Consider the following 23,898-nt stretch of genomic DNA (forward strand, 5'->3'; position numbering starts at 1 on the left):
AGGCTGATGCTCGGGCTGGGAGACATTTTCATACGGGGGCACCAGGTGAGGGGTTAAAAGCATTTTTTTCGCAAAGATACCGAGTTCCCCATCACCGTTATGAATCCCCCGACTTCCTCACCGACAGGAATTATAAAAACAGACAACACGGATGCTTTCGGGATGGTCCGTCCCACAGACCTGCCCTCAGCCCCGTGTCCGCCCCCGGGAGGCCTGGCCGGGCCCTTCCCCTCGTCATGGGTCACGGCCGGGGCACCCCGCCTGGGGCCGGGTCCCCCTGCACCTCGAGAACCAAGCACCCGCCACGCTCCCGGCAGGAGGTGAAGGCCAGACCGCCCGGGGCGGGAACTCCGCAGCCACACCTGGCCGCCCGGACGCCCCCTCCCCTCCCCGCCCCGGCCAAGCCCAGGAAGCCCTGCTCTCCTCCGCGGCCTCGGAGCCGGTCCCTGCGCTGTGCGCACCGGGGACCAGGAAGCTCGCCCAGGCCGCCCGCCAAGCCCGCGTTTGGGGAGGTAGGTGTGCGGGGCCGGCGCGTGTGCGGTGCAGCCGGAAGGGGGACGCAGGGAGGCCCGGGCCGGGCCGATGCTGGAGCGGGGCCGGGGCGGGCGTGGGCAGGCGGGCCCCGGGCGGGGCGGGCGGGGCGGGCGGGCGCCGTCTGCAGCCGCCCGCGTGGTGCTGCGCGGTGCCCGCGCCGGGAAACAGGAGGCCGCTGGGCCGGAAGCCCCGCCCGCGCGCGCGCGCGCCTGTCCCCGCCCGCCCGGTGGAGCGGCTGCTGGCGCGGCGCGGCGCGGCTCGGACGGCGGCGCCCGGGCGCAGGCGAGCGGGCGGAGCAGCGGACGGCGCCCAGGCCGCCCCAGGCGCCGGGCTCGCGGCGGAGCGCGCCGGACTCATCGGGGCCCGCGGCCGCCCGCGCCTTTCAATGGGCAGCTCGCACTTGCTCAACAAGGGCCTGCCGCTCGGTAAGGCCGCGCGCGCGCATTTCCGGCCGCGGGGGCGGGGCGGCGGGCGGGGCCGCCGCTTTGTGTGCGAGTGCGCGTGCGCGCCGACGTGCGCGCGCCGCCGGGCTGGGGGCGGGGCCGGGGAGCGCCGAGCGCGTGCGCGTGCCGCTGCGTGGGAGTGCGCGTGCGCCGGCGCCGCCCTCCGCCCGCCACCGCGCAGGTGACACAAAGGGGCGCGGGTCCTCGACCTTCCCGCCCCCACCCCCCGGCATCCTGACCCGCGGTTCACAGTCCCGGGCCTGTCAGGTTCCCTGATCCCGGCTCTCGCAGATCCCCGGTGCCCGCACCCCCCAGGCCTCAGGTCCCGGGGCTCGGGTCCCGGTGTCCGGCCTCCCAAACGTTAGATCCCAGGTCCCGGGTGTCCACCCCCCAGGCCTCAGATCTTAGATCCCGAGGTCCGGGGCCCCAGGCCTGAGATGCCGGAGCCCAGTGTGCGGCCCCGGACCCTGGTCTTCCCGGGCCTGCCCAGCGGCCAGGGCCTGTCGCAGGTGGAGCCCTGATCTGTCACTTCCTGGTGTAACTGCCCCCTTCCCCCGGGGCCTAAGGGCTCGGGAGTGTCACTGGGGCGGCACGATTAGCTGCGAACGGCTCGCTTTGAAAAAGGAAGATGGTTGCATCTGGCCCACTGGGGCCGGTGGCCCTGCTCCAGCCGCTTGGCTGCCCTGGATGCTGGGCTGCTTGGGAGGGTGCAGCCCTCAGAACGGAGGGTTTTTCCCTGAGCACCGCGGGCTGGGGGCGCCTTGCCCTCCGGCCGGGTGGTCTTAGCGGGGGCCCTGTACTGCCATTGGGGGTGTTTTGTCCATTTCTAGAAATGTATGGAGTTATATAGCGTCCAGCTCGTGGGGAGGGTGGCCTTCAGGCGGCACAGCCCTGCAGCCTCCGCTGGGTGCACAGGGGGAGGTGGGGGCAGGCGCCCGCACTGCCCTGCAGGCCGCAGGCCCTTCCCTGAGCCGATCTTTTCCACCTTAATAATTCAAGAGCTTTGGACCCAATTCTGTTTGGCTCCGTTCCCCCTCGCCTTTGGAAGATGTCCGAAACGGGCCTTCCGGGGGCTCTAGGCCCCGCTGGGGGGACCTGAGCTGAGGCCGTGGGGGTGCAGGCTGGGCTGGGAGGACCCGGGTGGCACTTGGCTCGATGGCAGCTGCCTTCCTGCCCTGCGACTCCCGGTGGCCATCTTGCCCTCTAGTCCTTGTCAGCTCCCAGCCTGCCGGCCGGGGCCTCCCGGTGGGAAGGGCCGGGCGTGGCAGGGAGCGGCCGGTCTGCAGCCCTGGAGGGTCTGCGGCTTCCTCTTCCCGACCCGCCCCCGCCCGGGAGCCGGCAGGAGGGAGGGGCTGCCACACCTGAGCTGCGGGCGGGAGGCCGAGCTTTGTTTGGCTGCTGAGAAGCCAGAACCGGTCTTTAGGCTGGCAGTTCCTGGAGCAGCCAGAGCCTGGCCCGGAGCCAGACCCGCACAGCGATGACCTCTGCGATCGGCTGGGGTTAGGGCAGATGGACTTCCTGGTGAGGGGCGGGAGCCACCGCCTGGAGGAGGTGAACCTGGCCGCTGGCTGCTGCGGAACCAACCTCCCCTCGCTCCCCTCCTCCAGCGGCTGGAGGTCATCTGCACGCACCTGAGGGCCGAGGGCCCCTTCTCTTCAAGTAGCAGCTGCCTTTGTATAGAAACACACTTGGCTTTGGAAAGCTGGGCATCAGGCTGTGAGGGGCACTGCCGCCTGCCCACCTGCGTGGCGGCATCCAGGGGCCCTGCCCTGGAGCAGTGTCCTCAGAGGTCCCCCAGCCGCCCCTCTGCAGGGGAAGGCACTCTGGGTCCAGAGCGAGGTCTGCCCCACAGCCCGCTGGTGGGTGGGGCCTGGCGGGGCCAGAGCACGGGCCTCCATGGGCGTGTCCGGTGTGAGCAGCCTGGGCCGTGCGGCCTGAGGAGCCCGCTCTGCTTGTTGGTGCTGATGCACTGGGCTGGCCCCCTGTGCTGTGGCCAAGACCCCGCTGGTAGGTCCTGGTGCCGCCCGTGGCCAAGGGCGAGGCGCGTCCTGTGACAGCTCCCCTAGAGCGCCCAGCTCCCCTGCTGGCGTCGTGAGGGGGACCGTCCCTCACTGGGACAGCAGGCTCAAGCCTGACCGTCCATGCGGGTGGGGTGACCCACGCCGCAGGACAGGACCTCACCCCAGCCAGGGGTCATCTCCTCCAGAAGCTCAGCCTCGGCTCAGCCAGTGGGCTGTGCGCTGGCCCCTCGAGCCCCTCTGTCTCCCGAGAGGAAACCCCTCTTCCTGCGGAGCCAGGGAACTTGGGGGCCTGTTGTCAGGTGGACAACAGGGAGGCCCTTAGTGCTGTTTCTGCCTATCATCCTGGGGAGGTGGCCACAGACCTGCCAGGGCGGGGCTCTGGGCATGGGGGGGGGGATGACCTGGTGAGGCTGGGAGCTGGTGGGAGACTGGATGGGGCTGGCCCGACCAGGCGGGTCTCACACCTAAACCCTTGGGCAGCCTAATGCAACGTGAGGTGACCCATTCGCGCTCCCCACTGGCCTGTGGCTGAGGACCGACTGCCTGGGAGGTGGCCTGGGCACAGCCACCCCTCCCCACTGTGAACTGACCGGGTCGCCAGGGGGGCTGTCCCTGTACGGGCCGTACCGCTGAGCGAGGCACCTGCAGGCCCCTCGAGCCATTCCTGGACCTGGAAGCACGGCCAGCTGTCGGCAGAGCAGAGCTTCCTTGATGCTGTTTTCACTAAAGATCGGTGGTGGGCACGGGGACCACAGGGCGGGACGCCCGAGCACCCAGGGCCTGGTTCACCTCCGAGGGCGGCGAGGACCCTCGGGACGTGTGTGCGGCGCCAGCGTGTCACCCTGGGCTGAGCCTGGGCCCCTCGGAGGGCAGGGACCGTCCTGGCCATCAGGCGCGTGGCAGGTGTGAGGATGGGGGCTCGGCTGCCTGGAGGGAGCTGCCTGTTTGGAATGAGCTCGTGGCCTCTGGGAACCTCGGAGCGAGAAGAGGTGAAGGAGTTGGTTCGCCTGGGCTGCAGGCCTTTGGGCGCCTGGGGGAGCCCCTCCTGCCGGCCGGGCCGCCTCGCTGCGAGGACACGCAGGCCCGTGTTCCGAGGAAGCCCTGCTGGGCCGCCGAGGCCTGGGGGCTGGTTCCACCGCGCTGGCCATCACGTGACCTGCGGCCGGTGTCCTCCGGGCGCGTGCTGCCCCAGGCCCTCGGCCCCGCGCTGTCCCCCGTGTCCTTGTGGAGGTCAGGGTGGAGGGCGAGACTGGCCTCCGCCTGGCCTGCCGCCACCTGCTGCCCGGTGGGCAGGGCCTTGGGACAGCCGCCCTGTCCCGGACCCGCCCAGGCGTCCCTGCCCTGGTCGGTGGGTGGCGGCTGCGGGACTGACTCACTGGGCACTTCGTGCAGCGAAGTTAAGGTTCCGTCGTTTGCAGTGGAACGTCGTTTCCCGTGTTCTGTGTTCTGAGTCACGCGTGTCGTACAGCTGAGTGCTGAGTGGCTGTGAGTCTCTGTCATGAGAGGTCAGGAGGGACCCTCCTCGGGGCGTCGAGTCCTTCCCAGGGGAGCCGCTGTCCATGCGGAGTGGACGTGGCGGGGACAGGTGCGTCCGGCCTGGGCAGGTGGGGCCTGCCGTGCCTGGCACTGGGAAAGCCCGTGCCCGCCTGGACCTGCTGCCCTCCTGGCCTGTGAAGAGCTGATGGTGGTGACTCGAGGGGTCGGGAGGAACGGGCTCTGCTGCCACAGGGGTCAGCCCGGGGGAGCAGGCTGCACCCAGGAGCGCGGGTCGGGTGGGGGATGGCCCCAGGGCGCGGCCTCAGGGCGCTGCCATGGGGGACTGAGGAGCTGGGGCTGCGGTGGACCCGTGTGCCGGTGCGAAGCCCACCGCGAGGAGAGGGCTCGCAGTCCCGCGTGGCGGGAGCCGGGGATGCGGTCGATGTGGCATGTGGCCCGCAGGGAACGGAGGGAGATGCTTCCAGGTGCGGAGGCCTGGGGAGCAGCCCGTCCTCGACGTCTGGGACGCACGGCTGCACCTGCTGTGGCTGCAGCTGGCTGCCCTCACCTGGCTTCCTGGGGGCCCGCAGCCCGGGTCCTGGGGGGGTGAGGGCTGTGCACATCCGTGGGGCCATCCCGGCTGTGGTGGGGCCAGGCTGCCCGGTCTCCCCGGGGCGGGGACAGGGCCCTCCTGTGGAGCCTGCCCTACGCTGGCCCCAGGGCCGCCCGGTGTCACGGTGCACACCTGCGTGTTCCAGCACCTGTCTGGTCAGCCCTGTGCCCGTGCCCAGCCCGGCACCTCCTCGCGCTGGTCCCTGACTGACGGTGTGAGCCCTCCGTGCCCTCGGGCCCTGGCCACCTTCCGGTCGCCCGCCCGGGCAGAGCTGCGCACGCAGCACTTTGGGGAGAGCGGCTGAACGGAGTGCCCGTCCCTGGCGCTGCCCGGGAGGCCAGTGGTGCGTGTGCTGACCTGGGGAAGCCCCCGCCGGACTCACCGTGGGGACGCGTCCCTGTCGGGGCTGCACCTGCGGCCCCTCCGCGGTGGCCGTGCTGGAGTCACCGGCCAGGAAGCTATAGGAGCCTGAGGCAGAAGCTTGCAGAACTGGCTGCAGACCTGCTCCCTCGCCTCCTGGCTCGTGGGCACTGGTGGCTCCGGGTGGGGACAGCTCTGGGGGTCCCGAGTACATGGAGGGGACATCGGCTGGACTTCAGGGCAGGCCTCTCGCAGTGTCTCCATTCTGGCCACATCCCTGCGGTCACTCCCTCGCCAGCGTAGGGCCCCGCCCCGGCCGGCGTGGACCGAGCTCCGCCTGGTGCAGGGCCGGCGTCTGACCCCGGGCAGCCCTCGGCGGCGTTAACGTGTCTCTTGTGTTTGATTTTTAGTCAGACTCTGAGCCTGGCGCGGGCGCCGGTGGCTGCCGTGGACCCGGAGCCTAAGAGCTTTGGTTCGAGACAATTAAGACGTGGGATGAGGATCCAGTGACAGGACGCAGTTCTGCCTGGGGATGCGAAGATAAAGCGTGTGGCAAAGTCGAATTCATGGTCGTGGAAGCCGAGCCCATTTTAGGCAATGTCAGGTTGGTAGGGGAGTCGGATGGAGGCAGTTCTAACCCTCCGCCTCCGCCGGGGGCGCTGCGCCCGGAGCGTCCCGGCCTCTGGTGCCGCCGGGGCCTGCACAGCCCGTGCAGGGTCAGGACACGAGGGCTCCTGCGGGGACGGCGCCCGCGGCCGTGGTGGCTGCTGTGCTGGGTTTCTGTGGGAAGCGCCAGGGAGGGGGTGCTCAGGCCGTGCGCAGGGGGTGGCCCTGGGGCTGATGGAGACCTGCTGTCCCGCCGGCCTGCCAGGGCCGCCCAGCCCCTGGCAGGCGGGCGCCGCGTCTGCTCTGGTGTCGGTGCCTCGGTGCTGGTGAGGGTGTCGCTGCTGAGCCGTTCCTGCACCACCTTGATGGTCCTGGCCCCCAGCCCCCCACCCACACGTGGCCGTGGGCCGAGAGCCCGACGCTGAGCGCGGGCAGCCCTGCTCCTCGGTCGCGGTGTCTGGTGGTCACCGCGGCCGTCAGGTCGGCAGCAGGGTCAGCCTGCGCCTGCTCTGCCCGTGGCCCCTGAGGACCCTGACGTGTGGGTGTGGTTGTGTCGTGTGGATCGTGTGGATTTGCTGGCGTGAGAGCAGGCGCTGGCCGAGTCACTTAGCAACGGCCGCGGGAACCTAATTCTCGCGGAAACGAAAGGGACTGCTCTCAGGCGGAGCCGGAGGCGGGCCTGGCGCATTGCTCTCCGCTGCGCGGGCGGCGGACAGGCCTGGAAGCAGGGGTCTGGCCTTGCAGACCCCACACGGGCCGCTGGCCTCGAGTCTCGGCATCTGCCCCTTTGCTGTTTGTGAAGGCGGTGGTGGGCGGTGGGCGGGGTGGCAGTGGGGGCTGGCAGGCACCCCCTCCTGGCTGCTCGTCCTGAGCCCTGGGCGCTGGCCTGTGCGGGGGGGGCTCCTGCGAGGGGTGGGGTGGCCCGGTGCTGACGGGACGCCTGGGAGGCCGTGTCCCTTCGCCCAGAGGGGGTGCAGCGGCCTCACTCGGAAGGAGCCGGCTTTCGTAATTCTGGGCCCTCGTGTGTGGGAGGTCGGGGTCTCGCTGCGTCCGTGTCCACCCTCTGCCGGGGTTGGGGGCAGCCAGGCCGCAGCCTGAGGCAGAAGGGAACGTGTCCCGGTGCCGCGTGGAGACGACCCTGCGGGGCCGGGCCCCACGCCTGGCCGCCTCCGCCCGCGCATCCGGTCACCAGCGGTCTGTGTCGTGGTCAGTGAGCTGTCGTTTTCCACTGGTTGCCGCTCACACTGGACGAGGGCCAGGGGACCGGACATGGAGCGCCGTCCCCGGGTGGCGTGGCGGGCGAGGGGGCGGCTGGGCAGCGGTTTCCTGGGCCGCGCGGGAGGCTGAGCGCCGTGTCTGTCGTTGCAGGCGTCCGACCCCCGATCATGAACGGGCCCCTGCACCCCCGGCCCCTGGTGGCGCTGCTGGACGGCCGGGACTGCACGGTGGAGATGCCCATCCTGAAGGACGTGGCCACGGTGGCCTTCTGTGACGCGCAGTCCACGCAGGAGATCCACGAGAAGGTGACACACGCTCGGCATGGGGGGCCGCAGGGGTTCGGGCCATCGCTGCCGGCAGCACCACCCCGTGGGGCGGAGGAGGGAGGCACTGTGCTGCCCGTCTCCATCCCAGCAGCTCTGCCAGGAGGCGAGCGGGGGCTGTGGGGCGGGGCCGGGCCCGGCAGCCTGCGGTGGGCGGTGTCTGCTCGGGGTCCTGGGCTCCCCGCGATGGGAAGTGTGTTAACCTGGTTTTCTGTTTGTAGTCACGGCCGACTGGGTCCTTCAGAACCACCTTCCCACTGAGACAGGGAGGAAGCGGGACCCGGTTTTAAAAACCCAGCATCCACGAGCCAGCGGCCTGGAGGCCGGTCTTCAGGGGGGGCAGGCCTGGCATGGCGTGCCCACTGTTCTGGAGGGGCAGCCTCGCCGCCGCCGGGGTCGTGAGGGCCCCCGGGTCTGGGTCAGGCCTGGAGAAAGCACGACACGGAACCCAGCACCCTCCACGGTCGGCATGAGCTGTGAGCTCGCGCCGTTGGCGGCCCGCACCTGCCCCCGCAGGTGGTGCCATCCCCTTAGGAGGGGCTGGTGGCCTCGGCCTCATGTTCCGGTAGGTCGTTCTAGCGCCACATGGTCCACAGCCCAGGTAGCAGGCAGCAGAGGAGAGGATTGCTGAGTGGAGACCCAGGCCGCGAGCACAGCCACAGCCCAAGGGAGAACAAGCGTGGGCTCGATGAGGAGTTGAGAGCTTAGAAAGTGGCGGCAGATTTGGGGATCCAGATCTGAAGGAGCCCAGCTAATGGGAGGGGCCAGGACGAGGACAGGGGTGGGAAGAGGGGTCGCTGTGGCACCCACACGCTTCTAACGGAGTCTCCGAATGACGGGGGGGCGGGCCAGACGCCTGCTGAGACGCGGCTCACAGTGCCCAGGGCCAGCAGCGAGGCCGGTGCGGCCCCAGGAAGACACCTGTGGTTTCCCGATAGGCTGGCGCCTGCCTGTCACACCCACGGCCACACTTTTGGGTTTTATCCCAGAGAAACACAGCTGACATGCAGAAAGGTTCCCGGCAGCCTTACTCCTGGCTCCTGCCCTGAGACACAACGTCCCTCCCCCGGGCGACGGACACTGCAAAGGGAGTGAGCTGCCCAGAGAGCCGCCCACCTGCAGAAGGCGCTAGGGCCATGGTGCGGGGCCAAGGCTGAGGTCTGAGGGTGGGTGCTGCCCTGCTGGTCTCCAGCAATGAGATGCTGGTGGGCCACACGTGACTGAGGAGCTGACCGGCGGTGTCCGGTGCTGGCGGCCCAGTCCTGTGCCCGTGTGGCTGCTCGAGTGGCAGGTGGTAAAATCCCGGAGCTGGGCGCACAGGCGCACGGGCAGGGCAGTAGGAAAGCGGGCGAGTCGTCCCGTAGGAGCTGGCTGGGGACAGGTACCCTCTGAAATGTTGGCCACTTGTGAACCCTCTAACTTTCAAGCTGGAAAGACATCCCTAAAAAAACAGTTCATAGGACAAAAGAGACACGCAGACGGGAAATTTAAAAAGTCATCGGCAGGAGTCAAAGTTTGCCAGTAAGTTTGAATACAGACCAAACAGGCGCTTCTTCTAAGGTTGTAACTGACCAGAAGCGACTCAGCAAGTTAATCCCATCCCACGGGAGCCAGCGGCAGCCCCCGGGCAGGGCTGGGCCGGGCCCTCAGCACGACGGCCCCGCCCCACCCGGCGACGGACAGACAGCACCTCTGCCCTTGGCGTCCACCTCCCGGAGGAGCGTCCTCAGCTCTGAAGTGCCTGCTGCCTGTGCAGGGAGCACCCTCAGCCAGGAGGACGGCTTGCCCAGGAAGAGCTGGCCATTAAAAGGGGTGGACATGAAACGTTCATGGGAAAGTGGGCAGGACAGTCCAGAGGAGCCAGAAGATGCGGGAGGAGAGGCCGCCGGCCCCGGGAGGGCTGTGACCGGGTGCCCTCTGGCGTGTCCCCAGTGACAGTCCTGGGCAGCACTTCTTTCCCGGGGGCGGCCGAGTGCGGCGAGGCAAGGGCAGCGGCGTTGTGTGCAGAGGGCCGTCCCTCTTTCTGCTGGAACCCAGACATGACGGCTGGCGCCCCCGCCGCCCTCAGGACGGGGATGCCCGGGAACAGGACAGGAGCCCAGCTCCAGAGCGCGGGGCCGACACAGGCTCCCTGGCCGCCCGCAAGGCTGTGCGAGGCGGGACAGTGGCTGCCGTGTCACTGGACGGGGAACCCCGTCCCCTCACAGCGGCTGGGTGTGAACCGCCTCTAAGTGCTGCGGACGGAGCTGTCATCACCGCAGTGCGTGCGGAAAGGCGCCTGCACTCCACCGAGTTCCAGGTTCGACCAGCACCGGGGGGAGGGGGGGGGTGGCACCGGCAAAACCAAGGGCCAGCCCAGCGGCAGTGGGTGCTTCGCAGCTGCTGGACGACGCGCGGACGGAACTGCTCGTGCAGCACAGGCTTCCTGTGGAGGAGGCGGCGACGGCGAGAGGAAGCTTGGCGCCCGGATGCTGCGCCCATCGGGCTGGTGGGCGCCGACCCTCCTCACCGGGGCCAGTCCCAGCACGAAGGCACTGGGCCGGGCAGAGAGGAAAGGAGCCCAGGAAAGCGCAGGAACGCTTTGTCGTGGCGGCCGGGGGACTGCTGGGAGGCGCGTCCGCCTGAGAGGGTGGGACAGACACGGAAAAGCCCTCCCAAGGGAACGGAGTGCCCCGCACAGAGGACCATGGCGGGGACACGCTTGCTGCCCTGAGACCAGGACAGCCCGTCCTGCAGGATGCGTGGGTAGTAGAGGCCGTCCGATTGGACGGCAAGGAGGTCGCATGTGCAAGTGCCCCAGGCAGGGGAGACGCGGGGGTGGGGACCACGGACACGGTTGATGCTCCAGGCCCTGGAACCGCGAGCCAGCAGGGGACACCCCACCCCAGGCGCTGGGCACCGCTTGCTGTGGGAGCACAAGGGGCTGTGGCCCGAGGCAGCTGTGCTCTTGCCAGGAGAAATGGAAGCATCCACGCTGGTCCTGCATGTGCCTGCTCGTCGTGGAACCTTCTGGAAGCTTCAGAGGGGCCCTGCCTGTGTATGTGGACGTGGGAGACCAGGGAAATGGAAAGAAGCCCCCAAAGCTTGTGCCGGTGCCCACCTAGCCCTGGCTTTGCCTCGGTGCCCGAATGGCCCCCTTTGGGCCCCGCCTCCATGGACCGAGCTCAGAGGCTCTGCGCGTGGATGTGTCACCCCTGTCCTGGGGTTGAGCCACCGAGTTAAGTCGCTGGCCTGGTCACACAGCTGCAGGGGAGGGGCCTGAGTGGATGTCGGCCTGGGCACCCCTGGGCGGCAGTAGGTCCCAGGGACAGACTTCCTCCCGGAGGTGACACGGCATCCGGGTGTCGCAGCTACTCTAACCCCAGGAGCCGTGGGAACCTGCACGGAGAGCTGCTGGAGGCCGGACAGCACGGCCGTGCTGGTCCCTGGGCGGAACGGGCCGGCTGTGGGCTGGCTTCTGCACTGGAGCCTGGCCTCCCTCCGGCCGGGGCGGGAACGGCTCTGAGTAGCGTCGCAGTCCTTATTCTGAGCCTGCACCTGGCGCCAGGTGATTAAAAATAGGCGAGGAAAAGGAGCAGGACCTGGGAAGATAACTTACAAGACACATGTGGGCAGGTCACACTCAGCAATGCAAGCTAAAGCTAGAATCCTAGATGGCAACTTGCATCCATCATATTTCCCATTTCGTCTCTAGCGCTGCGCGGCCAGGTGTGGGGAGGACACCAAGGACATGGACAGGCACTGGACGCAGCCGAGCGCCCAGCAGTGGGAGGCGGCAGGCCACTGGGCCGCCCGGGCGGGGACGGAGCCCTCGCTGCCGGTGAAGCCTCAGCGTTAGGCCTGCGTACGGCTGTGCCTGCCCACAGCGGACACCCTCCAGTCTGCCCACCCTCAACTTGCCGCAGTCCCTCCTCACCAGCTCTTGTGGCTGCCCCCCCCCCCCCCCCAGTTCACACAGCAGAGGAGTCCAGAGGGGGCTTCCCGGGTCCTACCGGCCAAGCCCTCCCCCACCCCCTCCCCCCTGTGGCCTTCACCACGCTCACTGCCTAAGCTGTGTCCACCTCCCCACGCCCTCCTGTCCCCTCTGCCCCATGGGCACTGGCTGCTACTCTGCTGTCACACAGGGCCCTCCCCTCCCACACCAGGGCCATCCTGGCACCAGAGGTCTGTGCCTGTGCTGCCTGACATCCCCTGACCCCCGCTGCCTGGTGGGTACCCAGGTCAGCCGCACACCCACTCAGCTCTGCTCTGCCTCCAGGAGCTGGTCCCAGACCCCAGGCAGGAGCAGGCCACTCCCTTCATCTCGCAAGTCCTGGCCAGCCTGGTACCTGCAGGACCAGGGTCCAGGCCCCCAAGGCTGCGTCTCCAGGCTGCCCCCAGGGAACTGTCTGTGTTCTGGTTGGCTGTCTGTCCAGCGACAGCTGAGGCTGCTATCGGAGGAGGAGGCGGGCAGTTAGCCCTGCATTCCACACGTGGAAACCCACTCTACTCGCCCGCCTAATGGGTCCCACGTCCAGGCTTTCCTGGGTGCGACAGGCTTCTCCCTCGGCTCACACGTGGCGCATGGGAGCCTGGGAAGTTGCGCACAGCGGGCACTCGGCCTCCCTGTCCTGGGCGCCCAGGTCAGGTTGGCCTCCCTGCCATCTAGGAGGCTCAGCCTGCAGGGCAGACAGCAGCCCAGGGTTCCACCGGCCACTGTGTTTCAGCGACTCAGGTGTCCTTGGCTGCAGGGCCCCCTGCTCCGTCCTTGAGGGAAGGACAAGCCCTGTCCCCCAGCAACCGCACGTCCTACTCGTACCAGTACCTCCGGCCCTTCTCGGAGCGGTGGCCCAGGTCCATGGCCTCTGCCCTTGAATCCGGAGATGGGACGTTGTGTCATTCGCCTACATCTGGCTGTTGCCAGAGCGTTTCTCCCCAGAACCCAACCCTAGGGTTTGGGCCCGATGCCCTCCTCGACCACAAGGGGCCCCCTGGGGAGCCAGGTGTGCTGGCTCTGCTCTGCATGAGGGCAGCTGTGCCGGGCCCTGCCTGTGGGGAGGTTTGTGCTCCTGTCCGTGGTTTGGCAAAGAAAGCAGTGAGCCCTCGGTCTCATCTGAACTCTTGGGGGACACACCCCGTCCTGTGGCTTTGGCGCCGCGGGTGGGTCTGGGCTCTGGATGCAGTGTCCTCCGGTGCTCAGCATTCTCCATCTTAGCGTCTGGTGCCCGTGCCTGCCCTTCCCATGCTGGTGGGGGGCAGGGACCCCGGGTTTCCTGGCTGAGGCACCTGGTCGGCTCAGGCGGCTTCTGACCCGAAAGCCTGCTGCGCACACAGGAAGCTACGGGGCTCCTGGTGGCCCCAGCCAGGGCGGGGCTGAGGGGAGGTGTCCACGGGGCCTGCCCGTGTTGGGCCGACGGGCGGGCAGCTTCCAGGCTCACGGCCACTGTCCTCGCCGCAGGTGCTGAACGAGGCGGTGGGCGCGCTCATGTACCACACCATCACGCTGACCCGGGAGGACCTGGAGAAGTTCAAAGCCCTCCGGATAATTGTCCGGATCGGCAGCGGCTTTGACAACATCGACACCAAGTCGGCCGGGGACTTAGGTAGGAGGGGCCCTTTCTCTCTGCCGTCGCCGGGTGTCCTTGGAGTGACCTCCCCACATTCTGTGCGGTGCCGGCTTCTGCTTCACAGCAAGCCTCCTGCTGCAGCCCCCGCGGCTTGGCTGCAGGTGGCCTGTGAGCTGGCGTCATGGGGCCCCATGCGGTCAGCCCCTCGGCACGTGCAGGCTCCAGTGCTGCCTGCGCCTGTGTGTCGGGGCAGCTGGCACTCGGCCTCAGCTTCCCACATTCCCTGGGGCCGGCGGCCAGTGTCCTTGGGTTTCACACGCCCCATCCAGAAGACGCTGGAAACGCAGTGTGGGTTGTGAGTTAGGACATGCATGAGTGTGTGCACACGTGTGACTACATGCACACATGTGCACATGACCGTTGAAGCGGATTTAACGTGGACTGCACCCTGCTGGGCTGCCTGCCCTTTCCTCGATGCTCTGCTGTCTCTTCCCCTTCCTGTGCTGGTCACCCAAGCAGACCCGAGGCTGTAGCCGGCACCCCTCCCCCAGGTCCTGGGGTCACTGCTGACACCTCCCGTGGCAGTGTCTCTGGGGCGGCGCCTGCAGGTGGGCTGCGTCCTGGACACTTTCTGAGCTGGTGTCCTTGGGACCTGTTCCTGCACAGCTGGCCCTCAGTCTCACGGTTTCACGGCTGGGCTGACCATTAGCCAGGGACAGTCTGGGCATGCCCTGCTGTCACCCGCAGGCCTGGCTGGTGGGGATGCAGAAGTCCTGGGACCTGCTGCCCCTTCTCGGATGGGCAGCAGCTTGGTTCCCACCTGGCCTCCCTGCACCCCCTCCTGCATTTTCCAGGGAGTTGGGGTGTGGCCCTTACTGGATCCTCATGCAGCTGTTTGTGTGCCGGGCCCCAACCCAGCCACCGGGGGCCTCCTCCTCGTCAGGGAGATGGTTGACGGGAGACGAGGGGTGCGCCATGCAGGCTGCCGGGGAGGAGGGTGAGGGCCAGGACTCAGGGAGGGGGATGGAGCCACTGGGGCAGATCCTAGGTCCTAGGACCTAGTCCAGCCGTGGGCAAACTACGGCCCGCGGGCCGAATACGGCCCGCGGGCCGAATACGGCCCGCGGAGCCGAAAGAGCGGAGGGTTCTCTTGCTCTCCCCTCCGCTCCTTTACCAGCAGCAGTGTTAACACGGCCGCAGCTCCTTCTTGAGTCCAGTTTAAGAACCCATTGTGGCCCTCGAGTCGAAGTTTGCCCACCCCTGACCTAGGAGCAGCGTTGCCTCATGGTGGGACCCACCAGCGTGGGCGAGGGCCACGTGGAGAGAAGTGGGGACCGAGGCTTGCATGGAGAAACTCGAGCCAGCTCGCTTTCCAGGGTCACTCTGCTAAGGGGGCCGGTTGGGCTGGGAGGACGGGGACATGGGGCACAGGCTGCGGGGGATGGGAGGATGGCCGTGGGGGGCTGCGGGGGAGGAGAGGGGGCCCCATCCCTCTAAAACGAAGCCTCCATTGGCCCGGGGAGCCCAGAGACAGGAGTGAGACCTGTAGGTGTGTGTGGCTGTGGGGCTGGTTCCAGATTCTTCCCTGACCACGACCCCTTCCTGGAAGGTGGAGGGGCAGGTGGTCCAGCCAGAGCCCAGGTGTCCAATTGTCCTGTCTCCTCCGGCTTTCCCACATGGTGGCCTGGGGGCGTGTCCTTGGCTCTCACGGGCGAAGCACTGGGATGGCCGTGGTGACCACCCAGCTGTCTTGTGTCCCCAGGCATCGCTGTCTGCAATGTGCCGGCGGCGTCCGTGGAGGAGACCGCCGACTCCACCATGTGCCACATCCTCAACCTGTACCGCAGGACCACCTGGCTGCACCAGGCGCTGCGGGAAGGCACTCGCGTCCAGAGCGTCGAGCAGATCCGGGAAGTGGCTTCTGGAGCCGCCAGGATCCGTGGGGAGACCTTGGGCATCATCGGACTAGGTGAGCTCACCTCTGTCCTCACCGTCTGCATGGGCTCGGCGGACGATGAGGTGCCCCACCCAGAGACGCTGAGGAGTGGAGGGGGCCCCGCCCGCAGTTGTGCGGGCCTGTGTGCCCAAAAATACCAGCCACAGGCCCCACGCACACGCATGCTCGCCCTGCTGCCCTCCCTGCCTATGGTGATGGCTGAGTGGACGTGGCCCTCAGATGAGGGCTAGGTGGCCCTGAGGCCCCTTCACCACTTTGCCCGCCAGAGCCTGTCCCCAGAGCGGCTGTGGGGGGAGGAAGGTGTTTCCGCTGCCACACGGTCCTTCACCCGCCGGCTCACGCAGCAGCGCCTGTCCTGGGGAGGGTGGCGTCTGGCCCAGCACACACGGGGCAGGCCGGACCCTCAGCCCACCCCGTGCGCGGCCCCCTCGTGTCCACCGAGCGTCCATGCGTGCTCCCTGTGGGCTGCCTCCAGCCCCTGCACGGCCAAGTGGGGGGTCCCGTGGCTACTGACTTGATGGCCCCATGCTCAGTATCGGGGGGCAGAAGCCTTGGAGCCCAGAGGGTCTGCTCCCACGCTGAGCGTCTGCACTGAGGCAGGGCCCTGGCCGAGGTGACGCCGGTCTCCCCCCAGGTCGCGTCGGGCAGGCGGTGGCGCTGAGGGCCAAGGCCTTTGGCTTCAACGTGCTCTTCTACGACCCCTACCTGCCGGACGGCACCGAGCGGGCCCTGGGGCTGCAGAGGGTGAGCACCCTGCAGGACCTGCTGTTCCACAGCGACTGCGTGAGCCTGCACTGCGGCCTCAACGAGCACAACCACCACCTGGTCAACGACTTCACCGTCAAGCAGGTGGGCGGGCGGGGTCAGAGGTCAGGGCCGGAGGTCAGGGCGGGGGCCAGGTCAGGGCCGGGGGGCAGGGCGGGGGCCAGGCAGAGGGTCCGTTCTGCCAGCGCGAGGCACGCACAGTGAGCGACAGGCCCCTGCTGGCTGGTCCCAGGGCCAGCGCCCTTCCCCGCACGGCCTGCTTTGGACATTCCCCACCAGAAGCTCCTGAAAGGCCCAGGCCTATGGCAGCGGTGGAGCCGCGGAGCTTTTGGCGTCGAGTCCCCCACAAATGGGGTGGACACAGGGACCGGAGGGTCTTGGGGCCGCCCGAGGGTGGAGGCTTACATCACAGCAGAACGTTGGCCTGGGCAACCCACACGCTCACCCAGTGTGTCCTGAGCTGCCCTGCACCCGGCAGGGCTGGAACCGGGGCTGCCCCCACGTGGGGGAGTGGGTGCCACACAGGCTGAGCCCGCGGAGGCCAGCTGGGGGAGCGAGGGCCGCGAGGCACAGCCCCAGGCCTCACCGGCAGAGCCCGCAAGCCTGGTGCCTGTCTGGGAAGTGCCCAAGTGCGCCCTCCTGCCCCCCTCCCAGCAGCAGGGTGGTGAGGCGGCCTGGGGTGACTTGCTCTGGGTGTTGGTGTCTTCCAGATGCGACAAGGGGCCTTCCTGGTGAACACAGCCCGGGGCGGTCTGGTGGACGAGAAGGCGCTGGCCCAGGCCCTGAAAGAGGGGCGGATCCGCGGCGCGGCCCTGGACGTGCACGAGTCGGAGCCCTTCAGGTGACTCCTGGCAGGGCTTTGGGTGGTCCCAGGACGGCGCCTCCCCTGCCGGGCACTCCCTCCCCAGGCTCAGGCCCCTCACTAGCTGGCATCAGCACTCATGACATGAGGCCCGGTGCCCACATGCACCACCAGGCCGCAGCCTCCAGCGGCCAGCCGTCCGAGTGCAGGGGTGTAACTGGGCTCCGTGTCCAGCCTACGACCCTGCTCCAGGAGGACCTTCCCGCCAGGCCCGGCCAAGTCTCAGCAGGCGGGCGGCCAGCATAGCACCTGGGCCAGGACAGCTCTCAGGGCCTGCACCTGCCAGAGCCCAGGGCACAGTGCTGACGGGTTGCCCAGGTGTGCCAGGTGGCCGGCCCCCGTGTGGCGATGTCCAGAGGCCCCACAGCCGAGAAGCCAGTCTGCGGCACAGGCCGGCCTGGGAGGGTGGTGCCCTGGAAACGGTGGTGCCAGGAGGGCCTGGGGTCTGAGAGCCAGAAGCTCCCGGGACCAGTGTTCCCTCCAGGCGAGGCCCCGCCCCCCGCGGTCGGGAGCCCGGGGACAGATGTAACCGCCTTGAGGACCCCCGGGTCTGATGGAGGGCAGGCGCCGGGCTGTGGCTCTGACCTGCGCTCTGCTGTCCTAGCTTCAGCCAGGGCCCCCTGAAGGATGCCCCCAACCTGATCTGCACCCCCCACGCAGCCTGGTATAGCGAGCAGGCGTCCATTGAGATGCGCGAGGAGGCGGCCCGGGAGATCCGGAGAGCCATCACAGGTGGGCTGGGTGGGGCACCAGCAGGGCCTGGGGTCCCTCTGAGGCTCTTTGAGGTGAGCACTCACCAGGAGACCCGGGTGGGAGCACCTCCGCCTCTCATTCAGCTGAATCCGTCCTGTGCTGGCCCTGGGCAGGGAGCAAGAGGGACCCGCCCTGGGGGGACATCAAGGCCGAGGCTGGGGAGGTGGGCCTGGTCTTCCCTCTGGTCGAGCACGGGCAGCCCAGGCCTTCTCCCGCGCCTCCCTTATGACCCTCCCTCCCTGTCACCCCTGGGGTTCAGCTGACGTGTCACCCATTGCCAGCCTTGTAAGTCAGGCAACACTTGTCAGCCTGGCCTGGGCTTAGTGGACAGGGTGGGGGTGACCAGACCGACGGCACCCCCATACTGAGGGGAGCCAGGAGGAAGGGAGGCCTGGCTGGGGGACCCGTGTTCTCGACCGAGCTGCCTCTCCTGGGGCCCCCAGTGGCAGCTGTGTAACTCGGACACCGTCCTCCCCGTGCCCTGCCGCCCAGGCCGGGTCCCCGACAGCCTGAAGAACTGTGTCAACAAGGACCACCTGGCAGCCGCTGCCCCCTGGGCCAGCATGGACCCGGCCGTCGTGCACCCTGAGCTTAACGGGGCTGCCTACAGGTGAGCGGGCGGGGACAGCGGTCAGGGACACAGGTCTCGGGCACAGCTCTCGGGGGAGAGGGGCTCAGCCGGGCTCTGGGCCTGGATGTCTGTGCTCCCGTGGACCCAGTAGACACAAAGGTCGGGAGTTAGAGCCTGAGGAGGGTGGCCTTCAGGCTGGGTGGGAACAAGACCATGTGGGCGGAGGCCATGCTGGGAGCAGGGTTCAGGGTTTGGGGAGGCGGGCGCGGGGCAGGGTACGGGGAGGCCGAGGGGGGGCAGGGTACGGGGAGGCCGAGGGGGCCCAGGGTACGGGGAGGCCGAGGGGGCCCAGGCAGGGTCCTCTCAGCAGACAGCTTAGGGCGCAACACCCTGCCCTGCCACTGGGCTCATGGTGGCCTCCCTCCTTTCCTAGCAGGTACCCCCCGGGCGTGGTGGGCGTGGCTCCCAGCGGCATCCCAGCCGCCGTTGAAGGCATTGTGCCCAGCGCCATGTCCCTGTCCCACGGCCTGCCCCCGGTGTCCCACCCGCCCCACGCCCCTTCTCCCGGCCAAACCGTCAAGCCCGAGGCGGATAGAGACCATTCAAGTGACCAGTTGTAGCGCGGGCGGAGCTCTGCAGCCTCGGTGCCGGTGGCCGGGCCTCAGACAGGCGCCAGCGGAGGAGGCGCCCTTGGGTGGCGGTGGCACTCCAGAGACTGTCCCGGCGCCCAGCAGCGGAGGTGGCGCTGGCCTCCCCGCGTCGACTAGTCCCGTCCTGAGGGCCCGTGCTGCCCCGTGTTTTTGCGTCTCGTTAAGCAAAAGAAGTTAGTAGTTAATTCTATCATGAATGTCCTTGTCTGTGTGCAGCCTTTAGAACATCACCAAGGATTTGTTTGCTTAGCTGTCACCACCAGGCCGAGGGCATCAGCAGCCCTTCGGTCGCTCCTTCTCCGCGGAACGTGCCGTGCACGGCAGTTGGCAAACTTCTCAGGACTATGGATCCTCCCCGTTTTCTTTCTATGCCACACAGTGCATTGTTTTTCTATCTGCTTGTCTTATTTTTAGAATAATTTAGAGAAACAAAACCAAGGCTGTTTTTCCTAATTTTGGCATGAACCCCCGTTCCAAATGAAGACGACACCGCGACATAGCGGCAGGCGGGAGCACGCAGTGCTGGCCCTTGGCGCTGCCCCAGGGGTGCGAGCGCGGCTCTGGCCTGTGCGGTGCCATCCTGCTGATGTGGTAGGCTAGCAGTATTTTGGTTAAAATCATGTTCGTGACTGTAACCATTTGTATGAATTATTTTAAAGAAATAAAAATCCCAGAAAGAGACGGCACGCCCAGCCTCTTTTCGTGGCTTTGTCTCACAGGACCCTGGGTCTCCCTGCTGGCTCTCATGGCCTCGGGGGCTGGAGCGGGCAGCCCTGGGACACTGCAGGGCAGTGGTCCCCACTCTCACGTGAGGGGGCCTCGTGCCTGGGCACTGCTGCAGAGGGGGTGCCAGCGGGCGGAGGGGGCCTTGTGGAGGGGGCTACTAGTGGGCAGGGGCTGAGCTCCAGCCTGGCCAGTGGCTCACCTGCTCTCCCAGCGGCCGGTCCTAGAGCAGCTCCAGGCGAGTCCTTTCCGTCTTCTGACACAGCCCACTGCGGTCATGGCCCTGCCGAAGCCCTGTTGGCACCGAGCAGAGCCTGAGTGTGTGCGAGCACCCTGACCCCTGACCCCGCCCTGTACCCCACGGCCTCAGGATGCCCCCGAGCCCCGTGTGGCCCTGCACCCCACTCCATTCCTGACCTCTGCCCTCCTGTGCCCCGGTGTGGCCTGGATTTGTGGCTGCGCTCACTCACCCATCAACTAGACGGGCCACGTCGGCCTGCGCCGTCCTCAGCCGGACGTTCCCTCCCAGCCACCACCCTCTGCTCGAGATGCAGGCACAGTCCGTGGAGGACACACCTTTAGCAGGTGACACGGGAGCTCACGGGGCAGAGGGCGACTCCTGGTGGGCAGATGTTGGGCGAGACTGCTGAGGGCCTGGCACACCCGGCTTGGGGCCCTGCATCCCCAAGAACAAAGCATGAACCCTGGTGCTGCAGTGAAGAGGCAGTTCCCTGGGCAGAGCTGGGGGGGGGGGGGGGGGCGGGCAGGGCAGTGGTGCCGGCAGGGAGGCGGGGGACCGCAGGTCTAGTCCCAGGCCCGGCCCAGCCACCTGCCTCCACCAGGCTGCCTCTCTGGTCATTCAAGAAACTCAGTAGCCACTGCCCTCAGCTCTCTCCCCTCAGTCTGGGGGTTCAAGGCCATAGGGACACTGAGTGAGTACAGGTTGGGCCCTGGACAGGAAGTTGGGGACAGTCCTGAGCAGGGGACAGGGCAGCAAGGCAGCTCCCCCCGCCCCCCCAATAACCTTAGCCCCGACCCAGCCTGGGCCCTGCCTCCCTGCCTTCAGGCCCAAAGAGAGGCTCCAAGGAGGCAGGTCCGAATCCACCAGGCGCCTGCTGCTCCCAGCCAGGCCCACGGGGCTTGTGGAATTGTCTTCCAGCAAAAACAACCCCAGGGAGCGCTGAGCCAGGCCAGCTGCGAGCTCTTTAGGGCTTTCCGCTCTGGCGGCCAGCGCTCCCGCGTGAAAAGAGCCATCTGGTGTGCTGGGCCGGTGCCCGGCCCCCGGAGGAGGGCCTCGGACCCCATGACCAGCACGGCTCCCCCGCTGCCCCGCAGCCTCTCCCCCGGCACCCGGAATTCAGGCCAGCCTGGGTCATGGGCACTGAGCCAGGTTGCCTGGCCTAGTGGCCTGACAGGAAGGCATCAGCCCAGCAGTGTCCCCAACCCTCAGACCTGGGCACCGCAGCCAGCGCAGTCGTCAGCTCTGCCGCTGCACCCCGATCTCCCACCCGAACGCCCGCTGCCTGCTGCTCGCTGCCGTCCTCTGCAGACCAGCGGGTGTCCCTGCCAGCGTTGCTAGACCAGCACCCTCAGCAGCTGCACCCCAGCAGCCAGTGCGTCTCCTGTTTATGAACACGAGCATCCATCACCTTCTCTCCCACACGGGCACAGACACGGTTCTTTTGTTGTTGTTAATCCTCATCCAAGGACATTTTTTCCATTGGTTTTTCAGAGAGAGTAGAAGGGAGGGCGGGAGGGTAAGAGAGAGAAACAACGATGGGAGAGACACAGCAACTGGTTGCCGCTGGCACGCACCCCGACCAGGGCCGGGATCCAACTTGAAACTGGGGCACTTTCCTGGAAATCGCGCCGGAGGCCCTCTGGTGCCCCAGCCCACGCTAGCTCCTGAGCCACACCGGCGGCCTCGTTCTGTCTTTACTCCCACTGCCCTGGTGATGTCAGCACCTGGTGTCTGCAGGAGGCTGCCGTGGTCACCCCACTCCTCACCGGCCCGGTCCTCCTGTGCCTGCCCACCTGCTTTTACAGTGGCTCAGCCTGGGGCTTGCCCTTGGGCCGATCGGGGGCACAGCTCCCCACAGTGAGCTGCAGGGGTTCACAGCCGCAGCTGGGAGAGTGTTCTCCATACAGCACCCAGGCCCCGAGCCACACGCCGTGTGACTCACATCCGTGTGGGGGTGGGAACGGCCCCTCGTCCCAGTGGAACTGCACTGCCACGTCCCGTGTCCCATGAGTTACCTGTTCTATTTCCTATTTGGGAACCTATGGCTGGACTTTCTCTTACTGGTTTTTAAGAGCTCTGAACTAGACCTTTAACCTATAATGAGTTGTAAATGCAGCTCTTCCCTTGCTGTTGACTTCATTGTTTGCTTACACACTTACCATCCCTCTCTGCCCCGATGGCCAGCCCTGGACGGCAGGGACTGACCACTGTCCAAACACAATGTCCCCTCTCCCAGGAGCCTGCTCCAAGCTCCTTGTCCCCACGCACCCTGAAGCCCCTCCCACCCGATCCAGGGCACCGACTCAGTGGGGGCCCTGCCTTGCCCAGGCCTCTGAACACCCGAGTCCCTCGGGGTGGAGGCTCCCTCCTTGCTCTGTTAAGGGCCAGGGGCCTCTGGTCCATGGCAGCTCGTGTCTGAGGTCTCATTGTGCCCAGCAGCTAAACCCCCCGGGGAGGAGCACGATCCCAAATCAGCCGAGGCGGATGAGGGCCTGTGTGGGGCTCATGCGGCTCCAGCTCCAGGAGCAGAGCAATCCCACATGGAGGCCAGGCCCAGGGCAGTGGCTCCTCTCTGTCCTTGAGGGTCCAGGGCGTTGTTCTCAGCTCATTACACATCCCGGGCACTGGCCACTCCCCCTCAGCAGCAGGCCCTCACCTGCTCTGTCCCTCCTGGTGGTTCCAGCGTATCCCCAGGCCCCTGTACACACAGCTCCGTCCCCACACAGCAGGGGAAGGTCCCCTCCCTGGCTGTCTCTGGGGAGGCCCTGCTCCAGGAAGTGGCCTTCCCAGCTCCTCCCCTCGCCTGCCCCCTGACCTGTACATCTGGTGTGAGCTGGGCCTCTGTCCCCTGGGGGCTGCAGCTTGATGGGGCCAGAGAGGAGGCCCTGCCCCCTCTGCCCAGGCACAGGGAGGAGGGGGCGCTGGGAGGGCAGGGCGAGAGGAGGTCCTGGGGCAGGGCCAGCCCAGCTTGGGGAGAGGCCTGGGCAGGCTGAGTGGAGACCAGGGAGAGGCCACCTCCATCTCGGTGGGAGTCGGGGCTTCCGGCCTCAGCGTCCCCATCTGAGCGGCTGGTCATGCCTCCCTGGCTTGGCCGTCTGCCCTGGGCACAGTCCCCTGCAGCACCCTGAGGTCTGGTCACCAGGATGGGGCAGCCCAGCTCAGGGCTGGGCGCCAGCTTTCCAGTCAAAGTGATGAGTGTCTCAGCAAATGGAAGGGCCTGGAAGCCGCAGGGGAAACCAGCCCTGGGCAGCCAGGCGCAGAGATGACGTGATGGTGGGAGCAGCGGCTCTCGGCTCCTGGGTCACAAAGAGGGGGTGCTTAGCTGGCCTGGGTGGGCCGGTCGGACCAGGCTGCGCCCTCACCTGCCCCTACCGGCCCCCTCACTTGTCTCCTCGCCGGCCTCTCCCTTCCGCTCCACCAGTGGCTGCAGACACCGCTCTCACCGCCATACCCACAGGTGGGCTTGGGTGGGTTTGACCCTCTGTGCTCCTAGTGGGGTGCTTAAACCACAGCCCTCAGGGGGCTCCCCAGCTCTTCTGAGCCTTGACTGAGACCCCCCCCCAGGACAAGGCCTGCTCCCCCTCAAGGAGCCCCTACAACTCTCTCCCAGAGGTGGGTCAAGTGCTGGGCCTGGGGGAGTCTCCTACTTGGAGGTGCCGTGAGTGCCTGCTGGGCATTGCTGTGTCTGGGCATCGGGGCACCCCTCCCCCAGCAGGTGGCCAGGGCTCATGTCCCACTGAGCCCGCTGTCCCCTGAGCAGACCCAGCCTCCAGTGCGCTGCTGTGGGCCCCGCCCCCACGGCCCTGTCGCCCTGCCCACTTCTCTCCACAGTGGCCCACATCCTCCCTGCTCTCATCAGCTGGACTCTGACCCCAGGACATCGTCCCCATGGGAGGGTGAGAACTTTGTGCAGCCACCACTGTGGTCACTCTGGTGGCAAGAGTGAATGGACAGAGTGCCCAGCAGTCAGGGGGTGGAGTGGCCGTGTAACCCCATGGCCTGGTGACCTTGGCTGTTGGCTCCCTGCCCTGGCAGAGCTGTGGCAGCTCCTGTGGGCCCTGTGTTCAGCCCAGGGGCGCTGGGGCCTGGTTGGGTTTGTGCACTGGGGGGTGGGGGAGGACGAACTCACAGGAGGAGCCATCACACCCACAATGAGAACCACATGCTGGGCTGGCCATTCCTCAAGCCCAGGCTGGCCAGTAGGACGGGGCTCCCATTCCCCACTCTTGCCTAGCC

The 23,898-nt window shown here is 67.5% G+C and overlaps 1 protein-coding gene across 5 annotated transcripts; it reads left to right on the top strand.

The window, feature by feature from the left end:
• The first annotated feature begins 494 nt into the window (after positions 1–494).
• On the top strand, positions 495–19,384 carry CTBP1 (C-terminal binding protein 1). 5 transcript variants are annotated; one of them, XM_059677768.1, is made up of 10 exons: positions 495–512; positions 5,858–6,051; positions 7,422–7,576; positions 13,032–13,176; positions 14,903–15,109; positions 15,732–15,946; positions 16,573–16,703; positions 17,329–17,456; positions 17,970–18,087; positions 18,482–19,384. In XM_059677768.1, exons 2-10 carry the CDS (start codon positions 6,045–6,047, stop codon positions 18,666–18,668), a joined length of 1,293 nt encoding a protein of 430 aa, XP_059533751.1. In that variant the 5' UTR covers positions 495–512; positions 5,858–6,044; the 3' UTR covers positions 18,669–19,384. The 5 variants fall into 5 exon arrangements, with proteins under 5 accessions (XP_059533751.1, XP_059533741.1, XP_059533725.1 ...); XM_059677758.1 differs by lacking the exon at positions 495–512 and adding an exon at positions 731–959; XM_059677742.1 differs by lacking the exons at positions 495–512; positions 5,858–6,051 and adding an exon at positions 731–959.
• The last annotated feature ends 4,514 nt before the right edge of the window (positions 19,385–23,898 follow it).

The sequence above is a fragment of the Myotis daubentonii genome, chromosome 1, assembly GCF_963259705.1.
Source record: "Myotis daubentonii chromosome 1, mMyoDau2.1, whole genome shotgun sequence".
NCBI classification, from domain to species: Eukaryota; Metazoa; Chordata; class Mammalia; order Chiroptera; family Vespertilionidae; genus Myotis; species Myotis daubentonii.